The sequence below is a fragment of the Phalacrocorax carbo genome, chromosome 3 (assembly GCF_963921805.1).
Source record: "Phalacrocorax carbo chromosome 3, bPhaCar2.1, whole genome shotgun sequence".
Classification (NCBI taxonomy): Eukaryota; Metazoa; Chordata; class Aves; order Suliformes; family Phalacrocoracidae; genus Phalacrocorax; species Phalacrocorax carbo.
The window spans coordinates 3784732-3811551 of NC_087515.1; the positions used below are offsets into that span (position 1 = coordinate 3784732).

At 44.9% G+C, this 26820-nt stretch overlaps 1 protein-coding gene across 2 annotated transcripts in view; it reads right to left on the reverse strand.

The window, feature by feature from the left end:
- Nucleotides 1–2477: 2477 nt before the first annotated feature.
- The window catches only part of TRIM67 (tripartite motif containing 67), a 36085-nt gene continuing 11742 nt past the window's right edge, over nucleotides 2478–26820 (reverse strand). Inside the window, exons 4-10 of one of the 2 annotated variants that reach the window (XM_064445657.1) lie at nucleotides 25952–26062; nucleotides 23579–23732; nucleotides 16817–16962; nucleotides 13785–13923; nucleotides 12421–12724; nucleotides 6294–6456; nucleotides 2478–4992 (exon numbers count right to left, since the gene is read on the reverse strand). In XM_064445657.1, coding sequence (XP_064301727.1) covers nucleotides 4927–4992; nucleotides 6294–6456; nucleotides 12421–12724; nucleotides 13785–13923; nucleotides 16817–16962; nucleotides 23579–23732; nucleotides 25952–26062 — 1083 coding nt within the window. In that variant the 3' untranslated portion in view covers nucleotides 2478–4926. Of the gene's footprint in view, nucleotides 4993–6293; nucleotides 6457–12420; nucleotides 12725–13784; nucleotides 13924–16816; nucleotides 16963–23572; nucleotides 23733–25951; nucleotides 26063–26820 lie in introns of both variants that reach the window. The other variant, XM_064445656.1, reaches the window with a different exon arrangement.

A 26820-nucleotide genomic window follows, 5' to 3' on the forward strand; every position in this document is an offset into this window, starting at 1 on the left:
TCATCTTGCCTGGTTCAAAGTTGAATTCTTGAACTTCGCTATTTAAGCAGAATGCTGCAAAGCTGGTAAGGCCTGAGATCACATCTAACTACTCTCTTTCCTCATCCTTCTGCCCGTGAGCAAAGGACATGCTACTACACGGCACCAGAAAGCTGCTGTTACCAGGTTGTTGGTACTTTGCATCCCTTCTCACAGGAACGGGTAATCTGAATAATGGTCCAAAAATGCACCGCCTCTTGTTGGCAGGCGCAAGCACGGTGTTTTTCCTACAGGGGTAGTGGCAGCTTAGCCTTGATCTCGCCTCTCTCTCACCTTGCTGAAGAAATATTATTATGTAAGAAAGAAAAAAAAAAGCTGCGTCTTGCATATCTTCTTGCTCTAGAACAACTCAGAAACCAGAGCATTGGGTGCTCTCTGCCATCTTTACTGACTACACTTTGGGGGGGGGAAAAATCCCCAAAACCAAAACGAAAAGCTTACACAGCACTACGACAGAACTCTACCACCAGCCAAGAACAAACTACAGCAATACACTATCATGGTATTATTTACAGCACGATGGAACATTTTGCATATAATAAATTACATTAATACTTTTCCTCTTAAACTCTGATATATGTAAGCTCATGCTTTTTAAATTTTATTTTGTTCAGTCCAATGTATTTTCCCCTATGTATCTTAGCTGAAGAGGCAAGTACACAGGTGACAATGCTGTTTGCCTCTCTTTTCTGTGTTTTTAGAAGCCAAATTGCTTTCCAAATTCATGATACATCACAGTACGCTACTGTCCTCACTGACGTTTATTTTACAGCACATACCTTTCCATAGCAGAAGTAATAGGGGATTGTCAACTAGGCCTGTGCTCAGACTGACGTTAAGCCTTAGTAAGAGATCTTGTGAGCTCTGTTTGAGTTGATGAGGGGAAAAGATGGGAGTGGAAATTGTGCAGCACTGCGTGCTTTGGGAAGTCGGGCGATGCTCCTGATGGCACGCTGCTTCTCTTTGTTCCCACTAAACTTAACCGGGAAGTTTGCAGAGGAAAGAGCTGGGAGGAAGGTTCACAAACGCGAAGGTTGGTGTTTGCAGGGGTAGATGAAAACCGAGAGTCCCTTGTTGCTCTGCAGGGCAGAAAGTTTGCCTGCTGTATTCACTCAGCAGCTGTGCAGAGGTTCCAAATCGCTGTATGCAGAAGTCAAACTTCGTTACGTTTATTTGAGGAGGGCTGGTTTGGTTGTGCTTTGTTTGTGATTTGTTTTTGGTTTGTTTTTTTTTAAAAAACATTAAGTCAATTCACAGCTACCTTGTGTGGGCTCTGTACCAGAGCGGATGGGATTCACCCCAGTGCGAAAGGCTCTGCTCTGCTGCTTACAAGGAGCAGCCTGGCCTCTAGGAGCCCCTTGAAAGGCAGCTCTGTGCGGGCCCAGGTGCTGGGGGAGCTTGGAGTCTCAGAGCTGTGCAAATACCCCAAGGAATCAAAAGGAAGCAAGAGCACCCAAAGCTGTCCCCTTGGGTATCTATGCTACTCTTCAGCCCCCTGGGTTCTCCCTAGGCAGTCAGCAACACAGTTTCTGCAAGGACTATAGCACTAAAGGCTGGCTCCTTCCTAAAGAAGGGATTTGGAGGAAACAAAAACCGGTATGAGAGATGCTGTAGACAAAGAACGTGGAAACTGCTGGGTTTATAACGAGATGGACCTCGGGGGAGTTACCTGCAGAGAAGCAAACTACCTCCAGCCTGAGCAGAGAGGTGGAAGCACCCTACGTCACCCCACCCGATGCTGTCCTGCAAAGGGAAAATTCTGCTCTGGCCGTGTTCAGATGGCCACAGCCATCTGGATGCTCTGCATAAATATTCACGTGTGGAGTAATTAGTTTCCTAGTGTAATTCTAACTACTTATGCATTATTTCTGTTAATCAAACTACCAAAATGTATTCAGTTGAAGTCATGAGACTACGCTCTACTGGGGTAATTGGTTTATTGCTACGGGCCATGCCAAACCCAAGTCCTTGAATGTGTACACACAGACACGCACAACCACTTTGTTTAGCTTTTGACCTAGGCTAAATTAGTCTTACTAATGTAGGTTACCTACTTCTAACCGTATTCCTTTTATTTTATTTGCATTTCCTCTAGGTTAAAAGGAGGCTGTAATGGTAGCTAATCTGTACCCTACTTTTTTGAATGTTAGAATGTGTAGAGGATAACAAGAGAGCTTCTCTACAGCACTGAAGCATCTCCCTACCTACTGTCAGTACTTCCATTAGAAATTAGTAGCCCGTATCACTCACCGTGTTCTACCCAAGGTATAACACACCAGGAACCGATACCAAAGCAGCTATGAAAACCAAAACCGAGTACTGCAAATACTTCCAAAACCCAGTCAGAATTAATCTTAAACATCTGGTGATGGTTGAAGGTTGGAAAGGTGTAAATTCGTTTGAGTTGCATTCACAGAAGTTGGGGGTAAAGGCAAAGGTTCGGTCCCAAAACAAACAATGCCATTTTGGCTTTAATACAAGTGAAAGTGGAGTGCCTTCTGTATTAAAATTATTACGGGATGTGTCCCAATATAAAAAACTATGTGCAACTTATGTACAGTATTCCCATACACTGCCCTGGCTGGCAATACTCAAAGCCAATGCTATGATTACAGCTGTTAGGTACATAGAAGAGCACACTCAAGAGGAAATTCAGGGTCCGGTAGCATTCTAGCTGAGGTAGGTTAAAACAGACCCACTAATTAGAAAATCCTGCACGAGTTCATATGGTATTAAACAAAAGAGAAAATTATAACACAGTTGGTCTCTGCTGTTCTTTAAGAAACCAAGATGAGCGTAGCACAGTTATTCCAATGTCTACAGATTTACTAATACAATCCATTCCAGACTTTGAAGAAAGTACCGTTGCTTTCCCACTTAAAAGCTTACGTTATCTTCTCCCGTTGGTTTTATTCCCTATTTCAGTCTTGACATCGCTGAAGGTGCGCTGCTGTTCTGCAGAAGAGATGGGCTGCGGGATGCTTGGTTGGTTACAGGCAGCATGGTGGCAGATTGCCTTTTGTCTGTGCAATAGCCCGGGACTGTTTCGTCCTGGGCTGCCTCCCCTTCCCCACAACGGCTGCGAGGGGGGGTGACCCCAGGGAGGCTCCTGGCCGCTCCGCCACAGGGAAGCCCTGCTGTCGCTCAGCGCTACCTGAGCGATGTGCTCCGGCCGGAGACCAGAAGTGGACCTGCAGCAGGATGCTTGGGGGCTGGCAGGCTGCCCGGAGGCAGGCCTGGGCTGTTTGTCCCATGGCTGTTGTTTAACACAAGGCAGTAAGCTGGATTTCGGTTAGAATATTTGTTTTCAGGCTTAATTACTACATGTCTAATAACATATATGCATGTTATTACACAATAAGTGTGTGTCTACATATGCTTGGAGAGAAAAATTTGTATAAGCAGCAGGATTTAAAAACAGGAACTAGTACATCGATGGGATTTAAGAGTTTATGCTTTTTAGGTTTGACAGCACCACGCTTAACGTGGGATTAGAGTGACAGAGTCTGAGTCGTGATGGGCTCACGCAGCCTGCTGCATCTTGTCCTTACCCGTTGCCGCTATACGCGCACACTTGCATACGTTAACTGGGGCCAGAGGAAAAGAAGCGCACACACAGATCAATGTGTTTTCTGACAACAGTGTGCAGGTGATAGTGCCACGACTGGGAAAAGTTCCCTGTCAGTCAGACTCCAGTTGTCACGGGCAGCGCCTGAAACGGCTGCTTGTTTTCATGGGAGATGCCAGACACAATTAAGTCTTGCAAAAGATTTATGTCCCAATCCAGAAAAATTCTTAGGGACAGATTTCACATGAATGCTATGAATCTCCCTTGCTCAAGTGCCTCATTGGGATCAAAACATTAATTAGCTCATATTAATCTAATAGAAAATTAAGGCTTCTGATCTCAAAGCTACATTGGAACTAGAGCTGCCCAGGGCTTATCAGGATCAAGGCTGGAAAGCAGCATTTCTCTGCATGGGATAGTCTGCATGTGCTATATTTAAAAAAATTCTTATTAATTCAATTCAAAGGGATTTCCCCTGCACCATTTTTCAAGAGTTGTGCTGATAACCACGATCAGACCTGTATGTGATTGATAGTCTCCACAATTACACCTAAATAACAAACACTAAACCACACCAAGGGTGTTTTTCTCTCTACTTTTTGTATCTGAATTCTGCACATATCATGGTGTTAGCTAAAATGAGTGCAACTGTTACGTGGCAGTGTTTGGAAACCAATCTTATTCTCATTGAAGATAACGAGGTAAGTTCTGCCACTGAATTCTAGGGGAACGTTACCCCATAGCTTACTGCAGTCTAGAGCCACAAGGAATAATTAATGGTCATTTCAGCCCTGAATGTAATGGACAACCTGGAATTCTTGAGCACACAGCCTCCAATTCAGCTGGCGAAACATATGCTTTCTTGATTTAAGGGCTCCAGGTGGCAAGGGAATCCAGTTCACCTACTGGTAAACTGCTCCAACAGCCCTTGTCCCTCAGACTTAGTCCTACCCATTTTTTTCCAGCATCCCTACCAACTTTTAAGCACAAATCCAGCCATGAGAGAGAGAAAATACACTCTTTAACCTTTTGCTTTATAAATATACGTGTGTATATGTGCACATATGTATGCAATGCAGTGTAAATATATGTTCGGGTACGCACCTGCAATCGAGCGCCAGTTCAGTGGGTATGCCTGCTACAGCTGTTAAATTAAGAAAGGAGTGGGCTAGCTGTAACTAGCGGATTAGTCGGTGAGCAACACGCTGTACGATGTTTTAAGTCAGGGAAGAGAATGCGTTTATACTGACTTACTGAAAAGTGCCAAATCACACTGAGAAAGCTTACAGAATCCAGCACAGGGTCGGGCAGGGGCTTCACTAGTTGTTGGGTAACTTGGGCTGTTTCATGCATTGCGGCACCTCCAGTCCTGTGTGCAGCGTCACCTGCGCAAAGAAGAAACAACATGTAGATTCAAAAGCGGGACATCCTCAGCAGAAAACGTTTGCGAAGGCCAAGAGCAAGTAAATGACAGGGGAAGGGCTGTAGGACTTCAGGTCTCCAGGTTTAAGTCATTGAGAATATTAATGGAGGTGATACTGAGCCCCTGAAATAAGCAAGTCTCCTTCCCCCTTCCCTCCTGAACACCTTGGGGGCTAGGAGCCAGGTGTCTGTATCTCTGCCCAAATCCAGCCATGGGTTGTAGGTGTCCAGCGGTGCTGCTCGCTACACACAAGGCGGATGGCGTCTTTGTGTGAGGGACCGCGAGTACCTCGCGACAGGGATCACACGGTGGAGCCCATGGAGCAAATCCTTTTATCTTTGCTGTCCTGGCAGGACGGAGCACAGGACATTTTTGTGCTCCTTCCGTAACCTGGGATCCCTACAAGATCAGGGTTCCCACACAGACGTACCGAAGCACCACTCAACAGCAATCACAAGTCTCAAGAGTTCCCCCCCTGCCGCCACCTTGTTGGCCACACTTTGCCGTAACTCAGTTGTGGTAAATGTTCGTGTACTAATAAGGCCACACGAGGTTTCTGGTTTCACTTTGGGTGTTTTAAATGATGAGTGTTCCACCCTGGCTGCACTGGTCTTGTCTGACCTAAGCTGACATCCTTCGGTCCTCAGGCTCCTGGGCGTTTCCATAGGTTCTCCCTTACACTACATCCTGTTTCTAGCCATATACAGTGGTCTTGAAGTAAAAAATGCATTCAAGAGGAGATCCTCTTGAAAACGGGGAGCAATCTCCAAAATTCAGAAGGAGCAGGAGTGATGTGCTGACTGGGTCTTCTCTGTTGCCACAACTCCCTGACCTACGTTGTCTTTCTTCTCCTTACCACTGTGCCGCTCACATTTCTGTCTCTTGCCAACATTAATAATCTCCAAACATGAGACCTAAAAGGAATTAGGATACTCATGTTTTTTAGTCAAACTGGCAGAGGAAGCCTTAGCGCCGCTGCTTTCCGAACGGAGCGTTGCAGCAAAATAAGTGCAGGAATTAGTGCGCGCAAGTACTTTTACTTGTTTTTACAGCCTCACTCCTCGCATCTGTGAGGCCAGGCAGAAGGTCAGATGCGGTTTTCCAGCAAGTGTTAGTAGCCTAGGTCTCAGTCTGAGAAGGGAAGAGCCCCTGTCCATACTGACCACCTACAGGGGACGTTATCAGCCCCCGCAGCAATGGCCGGTAGCGTACGTTCTCCTTTAGATGAGACGGGTAAGTGGGACCGAACTGCGGAAGAGTTACCTGGACGTTTCGGTTGAGGCTCAGTGCAGGCATGAAGACGCCCTCGATGTTTTCAAACGCTGGCGGCCCTTGCTGCTGCCCGTTTATATAAAAGGTCAGGTTGTGCTTATTCAGGTCCAGGAGAATGCCAACGGTGGCACCTTTAGAAACTCCTCCTTCCGTCCTAAGGTAAAAAAGCGACCACACCGTTGGTGAAGGCAGAGTGCTACACCGCCACTGCTCTCTCTAGGACAAGGCCGTCTTAGTAAGCAAAGGGAGAGGGGAGCAGCACGGTGACATGATTATCCCCACGGCATTTGGCAATGACGGATCCGCACCTTTATCTGAAGCACATGTAACATTCGTGGGAGCTTAATGGGGGGATCCTAAAGCAAAATTAGGTCCATCTGTCCTCCAACTGCAATCTCAGAGCTGAAAATGGGGTCCAGAGCCAACAGGTCCCCTCAACTGATGAGAGACACGGAGAAGAGCAGGTCAGGTCCCTACCGAGCATGCGGGACAGGAGTCGTGGCGACACGGCTCCTCAGAGCACCCCTGCTATAGCGAAGCGATGCACAGCAGGGAGTGAAAGAGCAGAAAGCTGAGCTCCTAATCAGAATTCCATTCTAGTCCTTATTCGTGCTAAAAGCTCGAGACTCGGACTTCCAGTTTGAGTATTCACCTTGGCATCCCCTAAGGGGACGCAGCTTTCCAGAAACCAGGGAGCCAGCACGGGTACACCAGATAGTGGTTTTGGGGAAGAAGGGAAGGTGGGGCTGGTTGGGGATAAGCGCAGCTCCCTGGCTGACAGGGTGCTCAGCTATAGGGCTGGGAGCTGTTTCAAGCGCGCAGGCACGGTTATTAATACCAGTGAGAATTGGTTGTGTCAGGAGCAGCTGCTGAGAGCTACCGTGGTATCAGAGCTTGCCAGGACAGACTCTGCCGGCCATTACACGCTTGAGCGATTTGATGTTAATGCACTTTGATTTGGGGGTTAGTCAAACCCAGTATTACTTTAAAGAGCACTGAGCAAAAACATCTACTAGATATGCAGATTGGCCACAGGCACTGCTACTCTGCTAACATCATGGGGGCTCTGCGATGGATTTACAGCCTGACACAATTTGTTCAGGGTAAATCAGAGTTCAAATAATTTGCAGTAGGAAAGGAAGCGGCTGTCTTTTGTCCCACGCACTCCCCTCAGGCACACAACATTCACAAGATTAATGCAATTTTAATGTAAAATTTATCACAATAAGTAGGCAAAACATCAAAAAAAAAAAAAAGGGAGGGGAGGGATCAAGATGATATTAGGGAGAATATAGTGCAGGGTAAGAAATTTTCATGTTGTCCACTAGGTGTCATAAAGAGGTTACCTTTGGACTAAACGTGGCACATGGCATTTCCTCTGAAGGTAAAGGGAGTTTTATCTGTGCCATAATACTATCGAATGCTATTCTGACTTCTCTAAAGTTCTTCCAACAATAGTATAGCTGAGAATCACGACTGGCTCTGAGATGCATTAGATTTCAGACTTCACCATTCTCAGGTTCCTCTTATTTGCTTTCTGGTCCTGTAAGCATTAATTTGTTTCTCTTTAAGCTCTTTTCCAAAACCATAAAGTAAATTATTTTTTCAACAAAAGTTAAGATGCTTACCTATCCTCAGTATCTCAGTACCTAAACTGTTTTATTAAAAGCACTCAATCATAAAACCCATGATGAGATTGAGGGAAGCAAGAGTGCTACGATCTACAGCTATTCACACATAGATTACTTCTTTCTTTTTTCTCTGTTTAGGAGCAGCTTTGATTGTAGGGCACTATGGTTTATATCCTGCAGTGTTTTAAAATAGATTTTTATGACATCCTTTTAAATGACATTGATTCTCCTAGGGAACCAGAAACAGCAACTTTGCCTTTTTGAGATTATTATGCTCTTTCCTATATGATAAGCTAATTTGCTTCTTGTGGACTAATTAGCTGTGCTGCACAGCGACATTGAGTGACCCCTCTGCAGCCCCCGGGGACACCCCGCTGAAGAGCAGACAGATGCTGCCTGCAGAGCCCAGCCGAGGCGAGCGCAGGACCCAGCTGAGGCCCCTCCAGGAGCCACGAGGGTGCGGGGACCAAGCAGAGGGACGGGGACCCTCTCCCTTCCTCGCTGCCACAAGCCTTGCAGGACTTCGGTGGGTAGATTGCCCCGTAGCTCAGCTGCCGCCTCCCCACAGTGAGCAACCAGCTCCGGCAGGATGAAGCCAGAGCAAAAGCAAGCAGGGGCACTTCGCCGTGCTGCTGCCAGGGCAGGGAGGCTGGGCTTTTGCTGAGGCTGACCAGCTGCTCTTCCCGAGCACCCCATGATTTCCTTGGGAACAGCACTTCGAGGACTCCTGTGCTTTCTGGACTAATGTCATGGTCGTTTCCATTAGGAGGAGAGGTGGGAGAGTCAAAGTTTCACGAGCAAACTTACGCAAGGCATTTCCTCACTCTCATGACTTAGGCATCACCTAGTACACCATTTAGACATGCTTTTAATACATCATTCAGTATTACAGGATAATTTTTTCTAATAAATGCCTTAGCTGCAATAAAAGAAGCCAGCTAGCTCAAGAGACTCAAACTGATGTTGCTCTCTCCTGGAACACTTCTCCGGCAGCATGTAAAAAAGCTGCTGCTTTACTGTAATGCATTTTTAAAACTACTTAACAACAATTATACCATAGGCCTCTAGTAATCCGCAGGCCATGTAAAAGGAAAATACAGCTGTTTGTTACAATACTTCAATAAATACTTAGCATTCATTAAATGATAATCCTGTTTTGAAGATATGCACCCCTCGCTATTTCAAGTAAATCCCACTTCTCACACCTCTTTTCTCACAGTCCGGCATATTTTCATTTCTGTGAGCGACGATAAGCCCTGAGCATTGAAGTGCTGTGCGGAAGCCTGGAAGGTTGCAGTGCAGACAGGGGAATTTGGCTACCATGAAAAATGCCATTGCCTGTGGCAGTGGAGGCTGCTACTCTAAGATCCTTTCAGCAGCAGCTTGGACGATGTGCAGAACAGAACTGCAGGGAACGGTTTGAGGAATTAAGAAAAATAATAAGTTTCACTATTACTGAAAAATAAAGCTTAACGATTTATGAACACTTTAATAAACGGAAGAATTAGTTTAACTCTCCGTTGACATTATTTTAATCATGAGCTTTACAGTAACTTAACAACTTTACCATATCTATTGTCAAGGACGGTATTTTTCAGTCAGTTGTAACATTTTTGTGTGGTGAAAACCTGATCGTGAGATCTCTGAAGTCAGTGCAGAGACCCTTCTGATCGCAGGGGGCTTAAGACTACACTCCAAATTGTCTAGATTTTGGCTACCCACTGTCTTTCAGTACAAAACTTTTCAGTGCAACTTCCACCTCTTTCTTTACCTAACCACGTAGCGGCTAGAGCATCGCCTATAGCACCAGGTACTCCCGCTCTCGGGAACTTTGACAAGGAATGGATCTATTGCAATGAATGCCTGCGCCTCTTAGCAGTGAGCATACAGCACCTCTGGTGTGAACTGATTATTTCCAGGAACTACGAGGCTGAAAGGTACCTCACAAAGCTACACCCCTGCCCGAAAGCATTTTGTAAACCAGTTTGCTCAAACTATTCTTGAAGGTTCCCTCTGTTTTTGATAGCATTAGAGTCTTCTGTTCATGCCGCTTCTTCCAGCATTACAGAAGTCACGCTAGTTTTTAAGGATGTGGACAGGTATGATTTTGCATGCTGTGAGTGAAAGGACAGGAAAGTACTCTAAGTGTGAACGGTCCCATGAATAGGTCTTTCAAGCTCCACCTCAGCTTATCCCTGAAGCTAGTCATTTATTTATTGCCCTAATTTATTCCCATGAAGATTAGGATGCATGAAATGATTACCAAGATGTAACCTCCATCACAATAACATCTGAGAGTCTAGAAGCTGACAATAAATTGCCGTTGGACTGTGATACTGTGCTCTCATGCCCTTGTCTCCAGTGGGGAAAAACAGCTAGGCAGAAATAACTGTTTCCACAGGACTATTACAGCTAATGAGTTAAGAAAGTGACCTACTTGACTGTCACGGTTAAAAATATAACGCCTAGACCTAATTTCATTGAAGCGCATGTGATTTCATAAGACTACATGCCCTTTACGAGTGTACTTCACTTGATCAGATATTGCATGGGTCTACCCATCCCTTGGACGTCCTTCCAAAGCCTTTGTGTTTTATCTAGTAAAAACTGGGAAACTATCATCAACCGAAAGCACTTTGATTTCCTGTTTAAGCAGGATGATTGGAAATCCAAAATGTTTCCACTGTGCTTCCCAGAGAAAAAGCTTTTGCTTAGCTCGTGTGTTGCTTGCTGGGAGGAGCATGCCAAGGACCACATCCATAAAATAGGTTTCTGGGACAGTAGTACGCAGAATGGTTGCCAGCTTTTTTTCCAGAAAACATAAGCTGTTCCACAGAGCATTAAAATTAATACAGCTTAACATTACTTCCGCCCTAAATCGAATCAAGATGTTAAAGGGACAGAGAACCTTTGGATGCATTTGTTATATGGATGTAATTTTACTCTATATTTTCTCAGGGCATGATCTGAGGTCTTTGGAGCCATGGAAAATATTCCAGTTGACTTCAGATAGCTTTTGATCCAGCTCCAAGGTTCTTCCACCTGTCTGTAACGAACTGCAAAACCAAACTATGCTTCAAACAAGAATTCCCAGCAATTGCAGTATACTTACTTAAAATAGAAGTATGCTTTAGAGTATAAATGACTGTTCAACAGGAGACGCTACCACCAGCTTTAGGATGCAGTGCATGTTGGTATGAACTTATCTCTTTAAGGAGACAATACCTGCATTTGAGCATTTTAAAAATCACTGCAAGCCTTTCTTTAACCATTTGGTATAACAAAAACAACACCTGAGCTAGTGAGTGTGGAAGACCTGCTGGGACAGTTAGTAGAAAACTAAATTGAAACTGATTCCTGCTCTGCCACAGACCTACTACATATCCTTGGTCGGTCACTTTATGAATACATCACTCTCCCCTCACGGTAGCGTAGGCATACAAATACACCATTTCCAGAACAAGCAAGGGACGTAGGATCCTGAATCGCACCCTTCAGTGGAGATCTTCTCAAGGGTCTCAGTTCCCGAAGTACCCAGCTGACCTTCAGCTAGGGCTGACCCTCTCATGGGACACGGAGAGAGCAGTGCAGTTCTGCTCTGGTGATAGCCCAGGGAGCTTCAAGCGAAGTTGCCCATGTCTTCCCTACACAGCCCAGCGTCACAGCGAGGAAACACAGCCGGCGCTAGGCAGAGGTAACCATCATGAGCGCTGAAAGCCATGCAACCGCGTCAGCACAAACTGGATCTATGCCGATCCACGTTGTCTCTCTGTGATCGGTCCCTGGAGGTGACTCCAGTTAGAACATGTCTCCCCGCTGCTCTTGCACAGAGCACCCAGAGCCTCTGAGTGGTGGGAGAAAGAGGGGTTTGGTAACGATGGGTCAAGGGCATTCTGAAATCCTCCTTTGTGTAAGTTGGTTGTACTAGTTGAGACACTTTTCAAAGCTCTTCAGTACAACAGCTCCGTTGGATGGAAGCTGTCACTTAGCCCTCCACACCAAACAGTCCCTTGTGTCCAGATCACCCTAGGTGTGACCTTCAGCATTACCTTTAATGAGCTTTCAGGACTGGCAATAAACACCTGCATTTTGGACAGGTGATCACCAGTGCTTTGCCTAGTAATTGTGCAACCCTGCAGTCAAGATTCCTCCTAAGGAAGGGAACCAACCGTCTTTCTCCCCACGCTCCTCCAGCAATGAGAGAGAAATCCTCCATCCCAGCGTGCTGCAGGTGGGACGTGCAATAACGGGCTTAAATCACAGCAGGGCGGGATTTGGGCTATAGCTCAGGAAAAAATCTGCTAACAATGAGGATAACAAACACCAACACAGACTGCTAAGGTGCAATCGCCGTCACCAGTGATTTTTAAGAAGGAGTAAAGTACATTTAGCGGGGAGATGGACTAGATGGCTTGCTGAGCCCCCCTCCTCTGATGCAAAGCAGAAAAAACAATCAGTAATGAGAAAAGCATGCAAGCGGTGCTTACCGATTGGTGTGAGAATTGCAATGCATGAACCAGCTGCGGTTGTTGTCAACGTACATGGCCCACGCCTTGTCGTCCTTGCCTAGCATCATGTCCTTGACGACATTAATCCTGGCAATACCAAAGGCTGGATCCGGATGGTTGTCATAGCGGTCCACGTGCAGTTCCCAGTAATGCACGCCCTTGGAGAAGGCTGCTGTGCCAAGAACAACCCGGTCATCGTAGCTGTTGCAGGTGGCGGTCTGGTTGTCGTTCGACAGCACTATGTCTCTGTGAGCTGAGGAGGGGTCGAAGGTGAACCACGCCACTGTGTAAGGGGAAAAGGAAAGGCAGGATTATGGCAGAACGGGCTGTGTTCAAGTGTTGTCTGCTTTACTTCAACTGGGAGAATGAGATTCTGCCTTCCCAAAGACCCCACTGCACTTTCAAATAATAAAGACGATCTTTCCTCGTTACTGTAGGCAGCTACACAAGATTGCTTTGAGCCGGTACCCTGCTATTTTTCAGCTCAGAAGTGCCTTCTATTATCTGTGCTTGTTCCTCTGAACGTGAGCTGCTACGGGCAGCGACTTTCTGTTCTCACACAGTAACAAGAAAGTCACTGAGGAGACAAAGGCTTCTCCATGATAGGGAAACTGCTCACATAGGTGAATTGGTTCAGGATCACCTTTAATGGAAATGGAGTTCCACTGTGTTAGGTGGTTAGGACTGGCTGGCTGGGACTGACTTCACTGGTTTATCAAAGGAGGGGAAAAAAAAAGGAAAAAAAATAAAACCAGAAAAAGCTCTTAAAGTATAAATATTTTATACTGGCCTATTTTGGCAACACAGCATAAAAGTGGAAGCGATAATAGCATGCACTTCTCGATTCATTACAATATCATTAATGAAGATGAACTTCTTGTAATGCCTGTATGGATGTCAGGTATAATTACAGAGGAAGAAGCATGAATTCCCATCTCTGTATTATCAAAGATTGCTGTGAAATTGAAGCAGTAGTGAAGAAAAAGGCAAATTCCAAAGATTTATGGAGAAGTGGGGACAGAGTGACACAAAAATATCCCGTGTGTTGCATAACTGCTTCTGCACACTTAAGCAAATAAGAATCTTAGTTAGACCCCAGACTTCTACAGCCAAATAAAATTGCATTATTTGAAATCTGAAGTGTTACTGATAATGGAAAATCCCCACAAGTCCTGGGAGGAGAGGTCAGTCCCTGTGCACACTTGATTCCTGGCCTCCCTGCTGGGATCCAAAATCTCCATGCCCGTAAGCACCAAAGACATTACAGGGTATAAAGGGATGCAAGTGTCCGGCCACTGAGACCTGCAGCTTTTCACTTAGAAACAGTCAAAAACCCAACTCACCATCTGACGTCTGTAAGATAACTGTCTTGCTGTAAGGACCAACTCCTGATGAGTTGAAAGCTTTGACTCTTGCATTATAAGTACTGTTGAAATGAAGGCCATCGATGGTGCAGAGAGTCTCCTTGCCAACATATACTTCCTAAACATCCCCCCCCCAAAAAAAAAAAGAGAAAGAGGGACATAGTTTAATTGGTTCTCTGTGCCTTGTGATCACATCTGAAGACTTCTATTTAGAAGCCACAAGCAAACAGCTTCCTATTGCTACCCAGGATGTAGAACTTATGCTGTTATAACACGGACAGCCACAGCAGTGGAGACATCAAGGATGGTTAGCAGCAGAGACACTAAGATGAAGATGAAGCTGGAAGGGTACAGCAAAAATGGGCAACACAGAAAGATCTTAAATTTTGTCATTTTTTCCTAAACATCTACTCTAAAACACCATTTTGGGTAGCAGTCCCAGTGTCTGACCCACTATGGCCATTCTCATATTTATGTGGGACCAAAAAACCTGAGTAAATACAGTTTTATCCTGACGGAAAGGTTGCTTCATGCCTGTGTTAAAATATAATTTTGAAACCTGCAAACACAGAGCTAGAAGAAACTGATCTCCTAAAGATTAGGATCACATGCATCACATGATGAAATGGCAACTAGACAACAGAGACATCATAAAAGTCTGCAAAGATCTATTAAACAGCAAGCACTTGTGTAATGTGAAATATTTCAGGAGGAGGAACATCTCGGCAGACTTCTGAAGAGGATCAGTCAGATTGTAGGGTCTATGGTGAACTAAAAGAAGCCTAGAAACCTCATGTTTGTTGGAAAACTGAACAGAAAGTGACCAGAAAAGTAAAAAAAATCCTGTTTTGGCAGCAGGTTGAAAGCCACAATTCCTTTCCTCCTCTGATTTCTCTCAGTCTGTGAAATCCATAGATTTATGGTAGCAAATGCCCTCAAGACGGCTGTGACTAAGCAGACCACTCAGGCTCCGGTTCAGTTAAGACACTTAGGTGTATGCCCAAGAGTAGTCCTGTTAATTACGGCTCTTTGATATGAACCCAAAGTGAATTATGTGATGAATAAGAAAGGAATTACTTAAGTTTACAGCACCCCATGTGCTACCATGGAGGCTGCTACCAATATCAAAATCTCTTGGGTCCTGAGTTAGCTGATGATCTTTAATGGAGAGAAAGAAGAGTTTTAATAGAACAGCTTAATTTATCTCCACGTTATAACATATGCTGTCTGTGCAAAAAGTAGTATTTGTAGGACAACTCTCATATTTTCTAATCCATTTCATATCTTTACCACTGTTCACTGCTTGTGTTTATTCAGATTGATGCTTTCTGCTATGAAGGCAGACAAAAATGGTTCTTTAAATTCACTCATGGAATGCTGATAAAGTGCAGTCAGTGTCATTGCTTTCAGGTATATAATGCTTCATGAAAAGGGTCAGCAAACTCTTATTGAAAAGGCATTACTGAGAAGCCTGCAGTTTATCCTTCAGCGGGTAAAGCTGAGGGTTCTTCTACCACAGCAGGCAAAAAGTTCCCCTGAGAAGCTAGATTGCTCAGGACTGAGATGGTTTTGTAGCTTTTCCAATCCAAAATCTTGACACAGCAGCACTGGCAGTCCTAAAACCTTTGCCAGCTGCAAAACACCCCACACAACTGAGCTTGGATACGCACCAGCCTGAAATCTTGTTTAATCACAAGTATATATTGAGATGCAAATAGCACTTGAAAAGGTTTATCCAAGAGACTGGAATTTGTAACACCTTGTTCCTAAGTCTTCATTCATCATGCACTGATAACACTCTTACCTACTAGAATTAACTGTACTGGCAGTTCACAAAGGTACCTTTTCACTCTTTCAGTAGTGGAGACCAGCCTCTTAAAACCCATGTGAAATTGTACTTGTACCAAAGAATGGAGGAGACCTTCCAGAAACACAGTGCCCTCTTCAAAATGTCCTGCCAAAATCGCTGTCTCTTCTAATGAGGGCATCCAAATCAGGTGCTTTTGCTGGCTATGGGCGTAGCAGTTGGGCTTAGGAAGGCAGTTCCTCGGGTGGACCCGTGCCAGGCCATTTTCTGCTTGAGGAACCTTTAGGTTTCCAGCGAGAAGCCAGTTTGCAGCTCCTGAAGAATTGCCATCACATTTTTTTTTTGGCAAAATTTCCCATTTGTGAAGAGAGCAGCTGTACTCCACAGTGACCTCCAGATGCTTTCAAGGCCCCAGCCCCTAGGGAATGCACTGGGCCATCCTGGTCCTGGAGCAAGAGAAGCATGAAGCCTGCCAGAGGAGGAAGGGCCACAGCTTCCAGCAGGATCATGGCTGGCAGAAGGCCGATTGAATTATTTCTGTAGTTTGTTTATCACGATGTGGCAAGAAGGGATGGGAACATCTAAGTACCCTGCACCTGCAGCCTGGAGCAAGAAGTTGTGGTGTTACCCTGAGGGTCTGGAAGGACAGCACTCGGGATGCCTTCCCATATTTACCAACCCCATCGCAGCAGGTCTGTGGAAAGCTTCCACCAGCCTGGTCTCATCCACTCTCAGAGAAAAGATTTAGAAATCCCGTAGTTTTTATGTAGGATCCCATTTTTTACGCAGAAAACTAGGAAAAATTGGGGTGCATTTCTGGACCAAGAATCTCAGCTGTTGAAAGAGCGCTATGGACAGATGAGAGTAGGGGCTTCAAAGAAATACCAGTTTTGTGGAATGAATCACTTTTAGCTTCTGTAGGCTAGTATGGGATTTTCTGCTCTGGTATGCTCCAGGGGGACCTCAAGGCCCTCTTTGCCAGAGCCCTCAGAATAACTTCAGCCAAACTTCCTACCCAAGCTGGGGGTCCTTCTAATAAGCAGCATCTGCACTGCTTTCTACATCCATGCGATGTAGGCAGGGATGTTTTCACAACCCATATTTTCCCTACCCCCTCTCCCCACCCCTCGGACAGACACAAATCCGTATCCTGAGGAAACTCACATACAAAGAAACACAAATAAATGCTGAATGAAATTCTCACTCGGAATTGGCCACCGTCTCCATCATCAAGTTCCAAGATATAACCCTCCACCGGGTTGTGGCTCAAAGGTGGCATCCTCCAGGCCAGTGTCACACTGTTGTTTCTGGTACAACACTTCTCCAGCTGCAGTAATGGGATGGGTGGCACTGTAACAGGAACTGGGTACAGATTAGTGTAACTCCACCCTACCCCATTAGTCTGTGCCCCGAGCAGTAAGGCAGCCACTCGTCTCCTCCCTCCCCTCACCGGGGAGTCAGTATTCGTTGGGAAGAGGGTCTGTTCCCTTCCTTGAAAGAAAAAGCAGTAAAAATGATATAACAAAATTTTGCTGCTGGGTTAGACAAATCGTTTGGCTGAAATGTGTAAACAGAAACACATCCAGACATGCTTCTGGTGCCTCGTAAGAACTACAGTCTGGGGACCCCATGTCTGGATTCCTTCCCAGGGGTCACTGGCTGGAAGAGGTTTTTTCCTCACTCCAGAGCACTTTGCCCCTGCTGTCCTCCAAAGGAGAGAGAGCAGTGGGGGGCAGGGGCCATGGGGCAGCATGGGAGACACAGTGCTGCCAGGAAGCCCAGCTCATTAATGAAGACTTGGGTTATTAACCAGCAGAGCAGCCACTCCTCCCAGCACGGCGACAAGATAGAGCCTGAACCCCACCAACAGCAGGAAAACAATTCTTCACAATAGGGGTTTGGTTTTCTTTTAAATCTAATGTAACACACCACCCCTCAGCCAGTTTTTCATCAAAACCACCTTGGATATGTTATCTTTATGGCAGCCACACTTAAAAGAAACTGTTGAAGAAAATTGTTCCATTTGCAAATGTTATCTAAATCCCTTGGTTCAGGCAGCAAAAAAGAACTTCTGCACCACAGGAGACTGCTTGTGGCTCTCCCCTCTCAGAAATTATAGGCACGAAGTTATCTACCAACATGCCTGTTTAGTGACTTGCTCAGGAGAAGCACAAAGAGACTGTTGACCAGACCAGCCTCTTAAAAATAAAAACAAACAGAGTAAAACATTCAGCCGTGCCTCTGTGGTAAAGAGGCCTCCACCACACCTTCTCTGCTAAACACAACTAAACTCTCATCGTTCACTCTTTGCTGGACATTATAAAGTGAAAATTTGGTCTTCTGAAGAGACCTGGCATGTATCTTACACACTGTTGAAATCGCACAGGTTAAGTGGGATGTACGTGGTGCATAGACCCTGCCTGGTCTTCTGCCCAAGGCTGAATTTCTCTGTCCAGGCTCATTTCTGCAGAGCTCAGCCACGTCTTACAAGGAGCTGAGTGCTCTGCGCACTCATTGACTTAGCTCTTAACAATGTCAGTTTGCTCTTCTATCTGCTCTGCTTTGAGCCTCTAGTTTATTTTCCTCCCGCTGTCTGCGTGAGAGCTAAGCCCTCGAGCTGTTCCTTTTGTCCTATTTTACCTCTTCAGATAAAAGAGGACTGTGTTTCGTGTACCAAGCAGTCTGTGGGAAAATGGACGCTACTGTGTGACGGGGCTAAGGCTTCACCCCCACTTTGGAAGTGACACAAAAGTCAACGTCACACTTGTGCTAAGCACTGCAGAAGCTACCGTGGCTTTCCGCTGGCGTTATCCATCACTGCAGTGAACGTGGATGGTTGGTAGCCCAGAAGAATGACTGTGGTCTGAAACGAAAGAGCTTTATAAATTAGCTCTTGAAGGTTTTTCTGTGAAAAGAGAGAGAAAAAAAAAGCTTTGTTCCTATTCCTTGATATTTAAGGATGACTCAGAGGGTGTCACAAATAAAAACCTGCTTGTTTTTTCACACGGAAAGTTCAGACTTTTCTCTAGGAGACACTGCGTCTGGAGAAGTAACAGAAATGTGACATTACAAGAGTCAAAAACCTGAAAACAAGGAATTCAGAGGTAATGGGATTTTTTAAGTGAACCATTTTAAGTTCAGGGTTTTGTCTGTGTTTGTTAGCCTGGGTACTTCCAGTGACTGATGAGCCTGGGAGAAGGCAGGGCTGTATCAGCAGCCCACACTCCTGTCACTTCAGCTAACTGGTTAACCCTCTCAGGAGGCATTCGCTGGGTCTTCCCCACTTCTGAGACTCCCCCTGGCAAAACTGGATGAAAACCTGATTCCTGAGGTTTATAAAGTGCAAAACAGACAACACCCCCCCCACCTCTGAATAAATCACTAACCTCTCCAACCCCCTGGAAAGATCTCCTGGGAACACTGACGGGAGGCTTTCAGGGCCTGGTCATGTAATGCACAATGCTGAAAAAAAAGAGCAGAATTTTTGGGGGAGGGTGTTTTTTATGAGTCCCTTTTAATAGCGGAAACAGGAATGCCATCTAGGATTAGAATATGTTTTCATACAGTAAAGTGCCGCTGTTCCTACTTCCCAGGGGCAGTGTGAATTTTGGCCCTGCCTGTGAGTCACACATACTATGGGAAGTGTCTGGGCTTCTTTACTGTCTCACTGGACATTTAAGGTTTGTGAGTAATCCTTATCAGCCTCCCACGCCCTTTGGGCCAAACTATGGCCTGAGCTGCACAACCTACACCAGCTGAAGGAGAGGTAAGAAGCTCCCACCAAGGGGCTGCGCAGCTTTACTGGATGACGCTCGTCGCTGTGCCTGCCCTCCTGCCTCCTCCCCTGAGTGTGGATGGGCAGAGATGTGCCTTGACCTCACATTCCCTCTGGGAGGGGAAAAGGCCAACAGTTATTGTAAAAGTCATAGGGAAGTGCAAAGTGAGATGAATAATCAGGATGCTGGGATATACTTCATAGTGAAGAGCAATGGGACAGCACTAGGAAAAGAAAAATGTAGGCTAAGTGTCAGAAAAACAAGAAGACTCAGATGTTAAATTACACCACCATCCCACTTCTTGTTCAACTTAAAGTCCCCCAGAGAGTTTTTGAAGGAAAATATTAAAAATATAAAGGGACAAATGACACTGCATTCATACAGCAAGACCTATTAATGAGTCTGAATGATGTCCTGCTATTTTAAAAGTGCTTCACGCAGGTCACATTTAGCTAAAAAATGGGATACTGATGTCTCATGTCAACTCAGCAGTTTCAAAACCACATTGCTCAATGTATCTCGCAGCTGATCTCCTCTCAGGGTGGAGTAGGGCTGCTCTAAGATGTCGTCTGTTATTTGTCCTCTTGACGAGCAAGCTGTGCAATGATGCCCTCCACCTTCCCAGATTAATTTTTATAGGACTAAATGCCGTGAAAGAGCAGGACCCTCAGAAACACGAAAACTTCAACCTCCTGCAAAACCACAGTACAGCCCCGTAATAGCCTGAGTCACTGCTGTAGCAAGTGCCCTACTAACAGTGTTACCGAGAGAGAAGGAAAGACCACAGGCAAAGACCTGGGTCCATGATGCAGAGCAGAGAGACCCGGGGATAAAGCCTACGATGAAACAGTTACTCTTTCATCATCAGGGCTGTGCAGCTCAAGGCTGGAGGAGGAGAGAAGAGCTGTGCCAGGAGATGTGTCTGGGGAGTCTTCATGGACTTGGTTTGCAGAAGGAAGGAGTCACTCCTGACAAGGAGAAGGGGCATATGAGTAAGTATTCAGAGTACAGAAGAGTAGAGAGCAGCTATATTTTTTCCTATTTTGCACCTAGTCTCCCGTTTACAGCAAACCAAGACTGCATGGCAGTCCTAGCTGTTTGAACAAAACAAACCTGGAACACGTATTTGCCTGTGCCCATAGCTTGCACTGAGGAAATGTGATATACACATTGAGCCAGTCATCAAAGAGGACAGGAATTTTGTGCAGAGGCGCTCAAAAAGAGAAACAGAGAGAAGAGAACATGGACAGAGGAAAGGGATCTGGGAAGCTTTGAATTCCTAGAGCTGTGAGTGTGTCTCAGCAGGTCAGCTAGCTTGGGGAGCTATCATTGCGAGCCTTCGGTCAACACGACTGCTTAAGCATTACTTCTGCACCTATCACATCTCTGCACATTTAATTTGTTACCAAATTGCTTTTTCTTTCTGTAAAAAGAAAAAACACCCCCTGATCTTTATTTATCGAGATTAGCTTTAGATATGGGCTTACACAGAGTCTACCAGCAAGGTACATGAACAAGTCATCAAAGCAAATGTAATGTGATTTGTTCTCGTTTTCATTTTTCTTTGTCTAGTGAATCAATGTTTACTTACAAGCATGCTTTCACTCTAAATGACCCTTGCAAGCTCACTGAGGTTGAATGAGGCCAGAGTTCGAAAAAAATGTAGAAATTCAGTCATGCACTAAGCATCGATAACAGTAGCACAGAGCAGTACACACTGCAAAGCTTTCGGAACAAAACCGCTTGCAGTTGGAAAAGCCACGCTGGCCCCGTTCTCCTAGGTTTCCCCCAAACTCCCTTTACAGATCGTCTCTGATGTCTTTAATGCATCTACTCTTGTCAGAACAACCAGTATAGTGACTTAATAACACTCCCCTCAACACCAGCGTTTGGCAAAGACTGATCACTTGTTGGGGCGTTGGGGTAGGTCGGATTGGAGAAAGAGGAGCGGACGTGAAGAGACCCATAGATTGCTCTTTTGAGAAATTGGAGGCTCCGAAATACACAACTCCTGATGGTGATAAATAGCAAAACATCGCCCTGCAACACCAGCTTCTCTGCACAGTCAGCGAAGCGGTGTTCCCAGTAAGTCTGGGTGCTCACTGCTGAAAGCACTCTGCAGTACCTGTATTTCTAGATGCAAGACCACTGTGCAGGAGAAGATAACGCAGAGCCCGTTGAGGTCACGGAGGTAAATTTCAGAAAAAAAAAAAGGCCAAAGTGTCAGACTGAGCAGTTCAAGTGCAAATAGATTTGCAGTCACAAACTGAAAAATATAAATACACCTCTATATACTAAACAATCCTCAACACCTATGAATGCTAGCTTGGGACCAGTCGGTGGCTTGTACTGCTTGGGCACACAGAGGTGCAAAGAGGAATAGTGCAGTCCCTTGTGAAGGAATGGTGGCCAGGATAAAAGGCGTTTCCACCATTCTTTGCATGGCATGTACATGGTGAGGCCAGCTGTGCTGACCAACCTGATGGGACCTGCGGCAGCTACTCCTTGGTCAAGGCCAAGGCAGCTCAAGGAATAACCCTTCCTGAGGTCTCACAGTTAAGGTGCGCCTGGGGAGCAAAGCCCAAGGGTGTCTGTAAGCTCTGCGCAGGTTTGGGCAGAAGCAGTCCTGTCCTCTTCTCTGCTTCTCAGACCGTGTCTAGCTCAGTAGCAGAGCTTCACTGCGATTGCATGATAAATGAGAGCATCAGCAGACAGCACTATCTTTCATAAAGCTCGAGTGAATCTGGCTCGATTAAAATCTCTCAGTCTTCAAACTTAAAGCTAGATGAATGTCCCAAAGCCAGATACCTAAACTGCTGTCACCTCAAGTGACCTGTGGTTAATTAGCAACCTAAGTTGAGAGTTTAACTAAATTCTTTATATGTTTGGGAAGGAGAGTGGCAGAAGATTAGTATGAAATATATTGAACAATAACTATGGCCAGCGTTAAATACAAACCGATTTAAACAGACAATTGCAGACAGTATTCAGAGAAGTTTTATCAGTGATACTCTTTCTTGACTCCACTTTCCTGGCCGGTACCATTTCACAGGAGCAGTTCACAGGTATTTTCCGAGTAACTTTAATGCAGCCTGTTTACACCGAGATGCAAACCATTCCTGGTGAGCAGACTTTTGCCTCTGACTGTTTATTGTCATATCTCCACATACTTATCTGCAATTTATCCACCCTAATTACTTCATCTTGGGTCTCTTATGTTCAGAATTAGTCCCAGAGAGGACAGATAAACAGAAAAGAAACCTTTGTGCTTGCTTAGAGTCAAAAAAAAAAGCACATCCGGCAACACGACACGATTACCCTTAACTCATTCATTGACTTCTGGCAGCCTCTACCCTGTCACCCACATGTATAATTAGGGCTTGAATTACCACTGAGGGAAGCTAATGGCATCATTCCCAGGGACCACACTGGCTTTCAAATCTAGCTGGTCTAAGGATCTACCTAATTCTGATGCAGTTCTCATCCTGCTCCATATAAACCAAGCTCATTACAAGTGCATGGTGGTTTGTTTGTTGGGGTTTTTTTGTTCAATAGCCTCTACTGTTCATCAGATTCTGCTTTTAAATACTTTTTTAAACCTCTTTTCCCTTTAGTGTGTCCCTTAGGACTATTTAGATACCTGGAATCAAGGAAGGGTATAGCCATAGTGCTACTTTCCCCCTGTGAATCTCTGCCTCACTATTTTTTTTAAGCTGGGCACTGTTCGCAGCACAGTCCAGATATAAGTCAAAGAGCTTTTTTTTTTCCCCCCATTCAAGTATATGTGGAGGGGTGGAATTTACTACTTCAGCTGTTCCTGACAAGATAGGGGTAATTGGTATTTTGAATTAACTATGTTAAATGTAGGAATGCTGTAAAATGGCATGAAGTTACATGCAGCTAATGTATTTTTAATCTTCAAATCTTCAAAGCTGATAGATAGCCCTACTCTGAAGAATTTATCTTTTCGAATCTTTAGCTGCACCTGCTATCTCTGTCTGAGCTTGCTCAGGTCACCGCATGTGAGGTGAGCGCACCTTTCTAGGAAACACCCAGTAATCTGAATTTGCTTGAAAACCTTTTAAAGCAATTTCAAGTCATTCCTCTTTCCTCCCTCCATGTCCCCTTCTTCCCAGCACTGTTTCAACACATGTATGAAAAACAGAAAAACAGAAAAAGCTCACCCCTACATTTCATCTGAATAAAATCCAGCTGGTGAATCGACTGCAGTAATGGTTCGCTATCCAGAGTCAAGTCAAACTCAGCAGACACTTTTGGCTCCAAGGCTCCTTTGACCCACTGTTCCTGAGATACCTGAACACGCTTGATTAAAGCATCCGAAATCTGAAAGACAGTGTCAGGCTTATGATGAAACTGCAGCTGAGAAGTGACAGAATGCCTGTGGGATAGACACAGCTCAGTGAAGCTGGGAGTATGACAGCACAGCTGAGACAGGGTCTGGTCATTTTGGAGTGAGTTCCATTTATGTTGCATCCTTTTGTCTCGTCTTTCCAAAACAAATCTCATCTTACGGAAGGAACGTAAAAATCACATTTATAAAGCCTGTTAAGATTATGTTATGTATCATGCCTCTGAATGACACATATACTTCTGCATTCTGTTCTTTGACATGCACAGTCTGGTTTTGCTCTCCCATTTAAAAAGCAGTTGCCCAAAGACAGGCCTAAATGTCAGAGGGTCTTCCCATTCAGCAGAGATGATTCGGTGGATGAAAGCTGAAAGAAATTAAAAAATCAAATGGGAAGGAAGGTGTATATTTCTTACAGTGAGGGTGATAAGTTTTAAGGTAGATTTCCAAAGAATATGGTGGATTTTCTACCATTACATCAAAACTGAATTTCATTTTTAAAGCTTTGCTCTAGCTCAGCCCACAGACGGTTAAGCCGAAAGTCAGACTAAGCTGATCACAATGGACTCGTCTAGAAGTGAAATAGTGGCTCTGCGGAAATCAATGAACTCAACTGTCCTTGAGTTCCGTGAAGCTGCCGTTTGGATATCTGGAGTCCCTGCCAGTGAGCTTCCCGTAACTCACCGGAGCAGAATTTTCCTCTGGATAGGTCAGAGAGAGTTTTTCTTTACCAGAGGAGTTCAGATACCTTTCCTCATTACTGTTATTGAAGACACTCCTGTCTGAGCCCCTGCATCAACAGCTCCTAATCAGTCTGTGCAGGAAGTGGAGAAGCATCTTATGGCCTTCCTACAACCTTGGAGTCACTTCTGGGATGCTGGATCCCTTGGCTGTGTTTCAATGGCCTGGCTGCAGAAGTAGTTGCTCTAAGTAATGCAGTGTCTCAGTGTTTGCTGGTTGCCTTGAAAGCATCATTAGATAAACCATGAAAACGTAAAACCAGAAGTATGTTTTTTACAAAAGGTACCGCAAAGAATGAAGCCACAAAGGTTACAGGAAAAGTAAGCTGAAATGAAAGCGAAGCATGTATCTAGCGAGCACGTAGATAAGACCTAAAGGCTTCGTTTATCCCACAGTATCCAACCGACAGCCTGCTAAAATCTGTGCAGTCTTGAGATTACTATACACCACACATGCCCCACTCTCGCTTGAGACCAGACGCGACAGTAACAATCAATCTGGAGTGCTAATAAGTTTAAGTTGCCTAATTCTCATCCTGTTTTTTAGGGTTACTGTGACAGCCCCTGACACTCCATGCATTCCTGTGTGCAGCGTGCCCTGTTCAGCTGACAGGCAGATCACTTTGTTTGATGTGCTTTTCTTCTTAGGCAATTAATAAAGCAATAAAACTAACAGGGCAAAAGAAAATAATTCATAAAAATAATAGGATTAATTAGGAAAAATAATTAATTGGATAATAAAACTGTTACATTTTATCTCATCAATAGACACTTTCACTGCTTGCACCTACGAAACAATATCGTGCAAATTAAGGCAATTGTTGGCTAGGCCATACTGTGCAAAGGGGGGGGCACCTGGATCCTTCAGCTAAAGACAGGTCTTGTAGCCCTGTGAGGTGCAACAACCCGAGCGAAGCAAAGCTACACGCAAGCCCTCAAGGCTGGATTTCCTTACGGGGGAGATGTTGAAAGGACTCTTTCACATGGGAAAGAGTAATGCAAAGGGGAGAAGCAAAAAGGGGAGAAGCAAAAAGGGGAGAAATACTACTCTGCTGAGTCAAAGACCTTTCCAAATTGAGCAGAAAGCTCCGTGAGGCCCCGTGTTGGGTTTCTCAGACAAGAACAAAATAATATTCCACAGAAAGTTATCTTTAACTGTATAGCATCTCTCTTTCAGCCCAGAGGGGTGGCTGGCAAGAGGAAAGACATCAGCAGTCCGGGAAGTGCTGTGACCACTGACTCCCACACCTGGGTCAGAGTGCGGCTGTTCAAAGCCCTCCCTTTGCTGGGACATGCATGCAGTCACCAGGCTAGCTGAGCTTTTAGGCAGTACTAAGAGGATTGAAGGTGAACCTGCCTCGGAGGTGGAAGAGGCTATTTAGCAAAGCCATCCATTTTTAGATTTAATTTTAACATCTTTTTTTTTTTCCCCAGGACACTGGAAAGAAAAATACCTGTAAAAACCCAGAGGGATCATTTTCTTTGATAACTTCTAGGCAGTACTCCATCAGCCCCGTTGACTGGCGCAGCTTCAGCGTACAGTGATTTATCTGGTCCCAAACAACCTGGAAAACAAGCATCAGTACAGTTCTGATGACTGCCTCAGCTTACAGTGAATTGTACAAGATTATTTCAGAAGAGACAACGGATGGAAAAGCGTGTTAAAGTTAAGCTTAATTTAGATGCCATATGGCCGTTGCCATATCTCCATCAGCTACACTCGCTTGTTCTGTATTGTAAATACCGATAATTAGCTTGGCAAAATGTTGTGCACAGGGAATCTCAATTTTCAGAGCAGATTAATTGCTCAAAGATCAGGCTTGCTCGGGGCAGAAAGAGCACAGAACATGTTTCAGCGTTTGCAGTGTTCACATTTACAATCACATGCTAAAATCTGAGTTTTTAAAAAATCCATCGCTTAAAAGGCAAATATTATAGAGGATAATTGCAGAAGTGGTTTCTTGCAGATTATACCCCACCATTCTCTTCACAATTCACCACTGATCCTGCTCTGCTTAAGAACATATTCTGTGATTAAGAAATAAAAAAGCTGCAACTCATTTTTCCGGACTTTTGGACTTGGTTCTGCTGTCACATGGCTGGAGGCTAGGCCTAGCAGCACTGTGTCCGACAGCACAGCTCCGGAGGTACAGCAGCCGGAGAGGCACAAACTGCAGGATTAGCTGTGCTGTTAGCAGTATGTCCCGAGTGTTGGTTCTTGTTAAGCATGGGGTTCTTTAAATGCTGATCTCAGGTAGATTTTATTCATTGTTTGCCATGTTACACTTTTCACTTCATTCTTCCTTCTGCCTTCGATACTGTT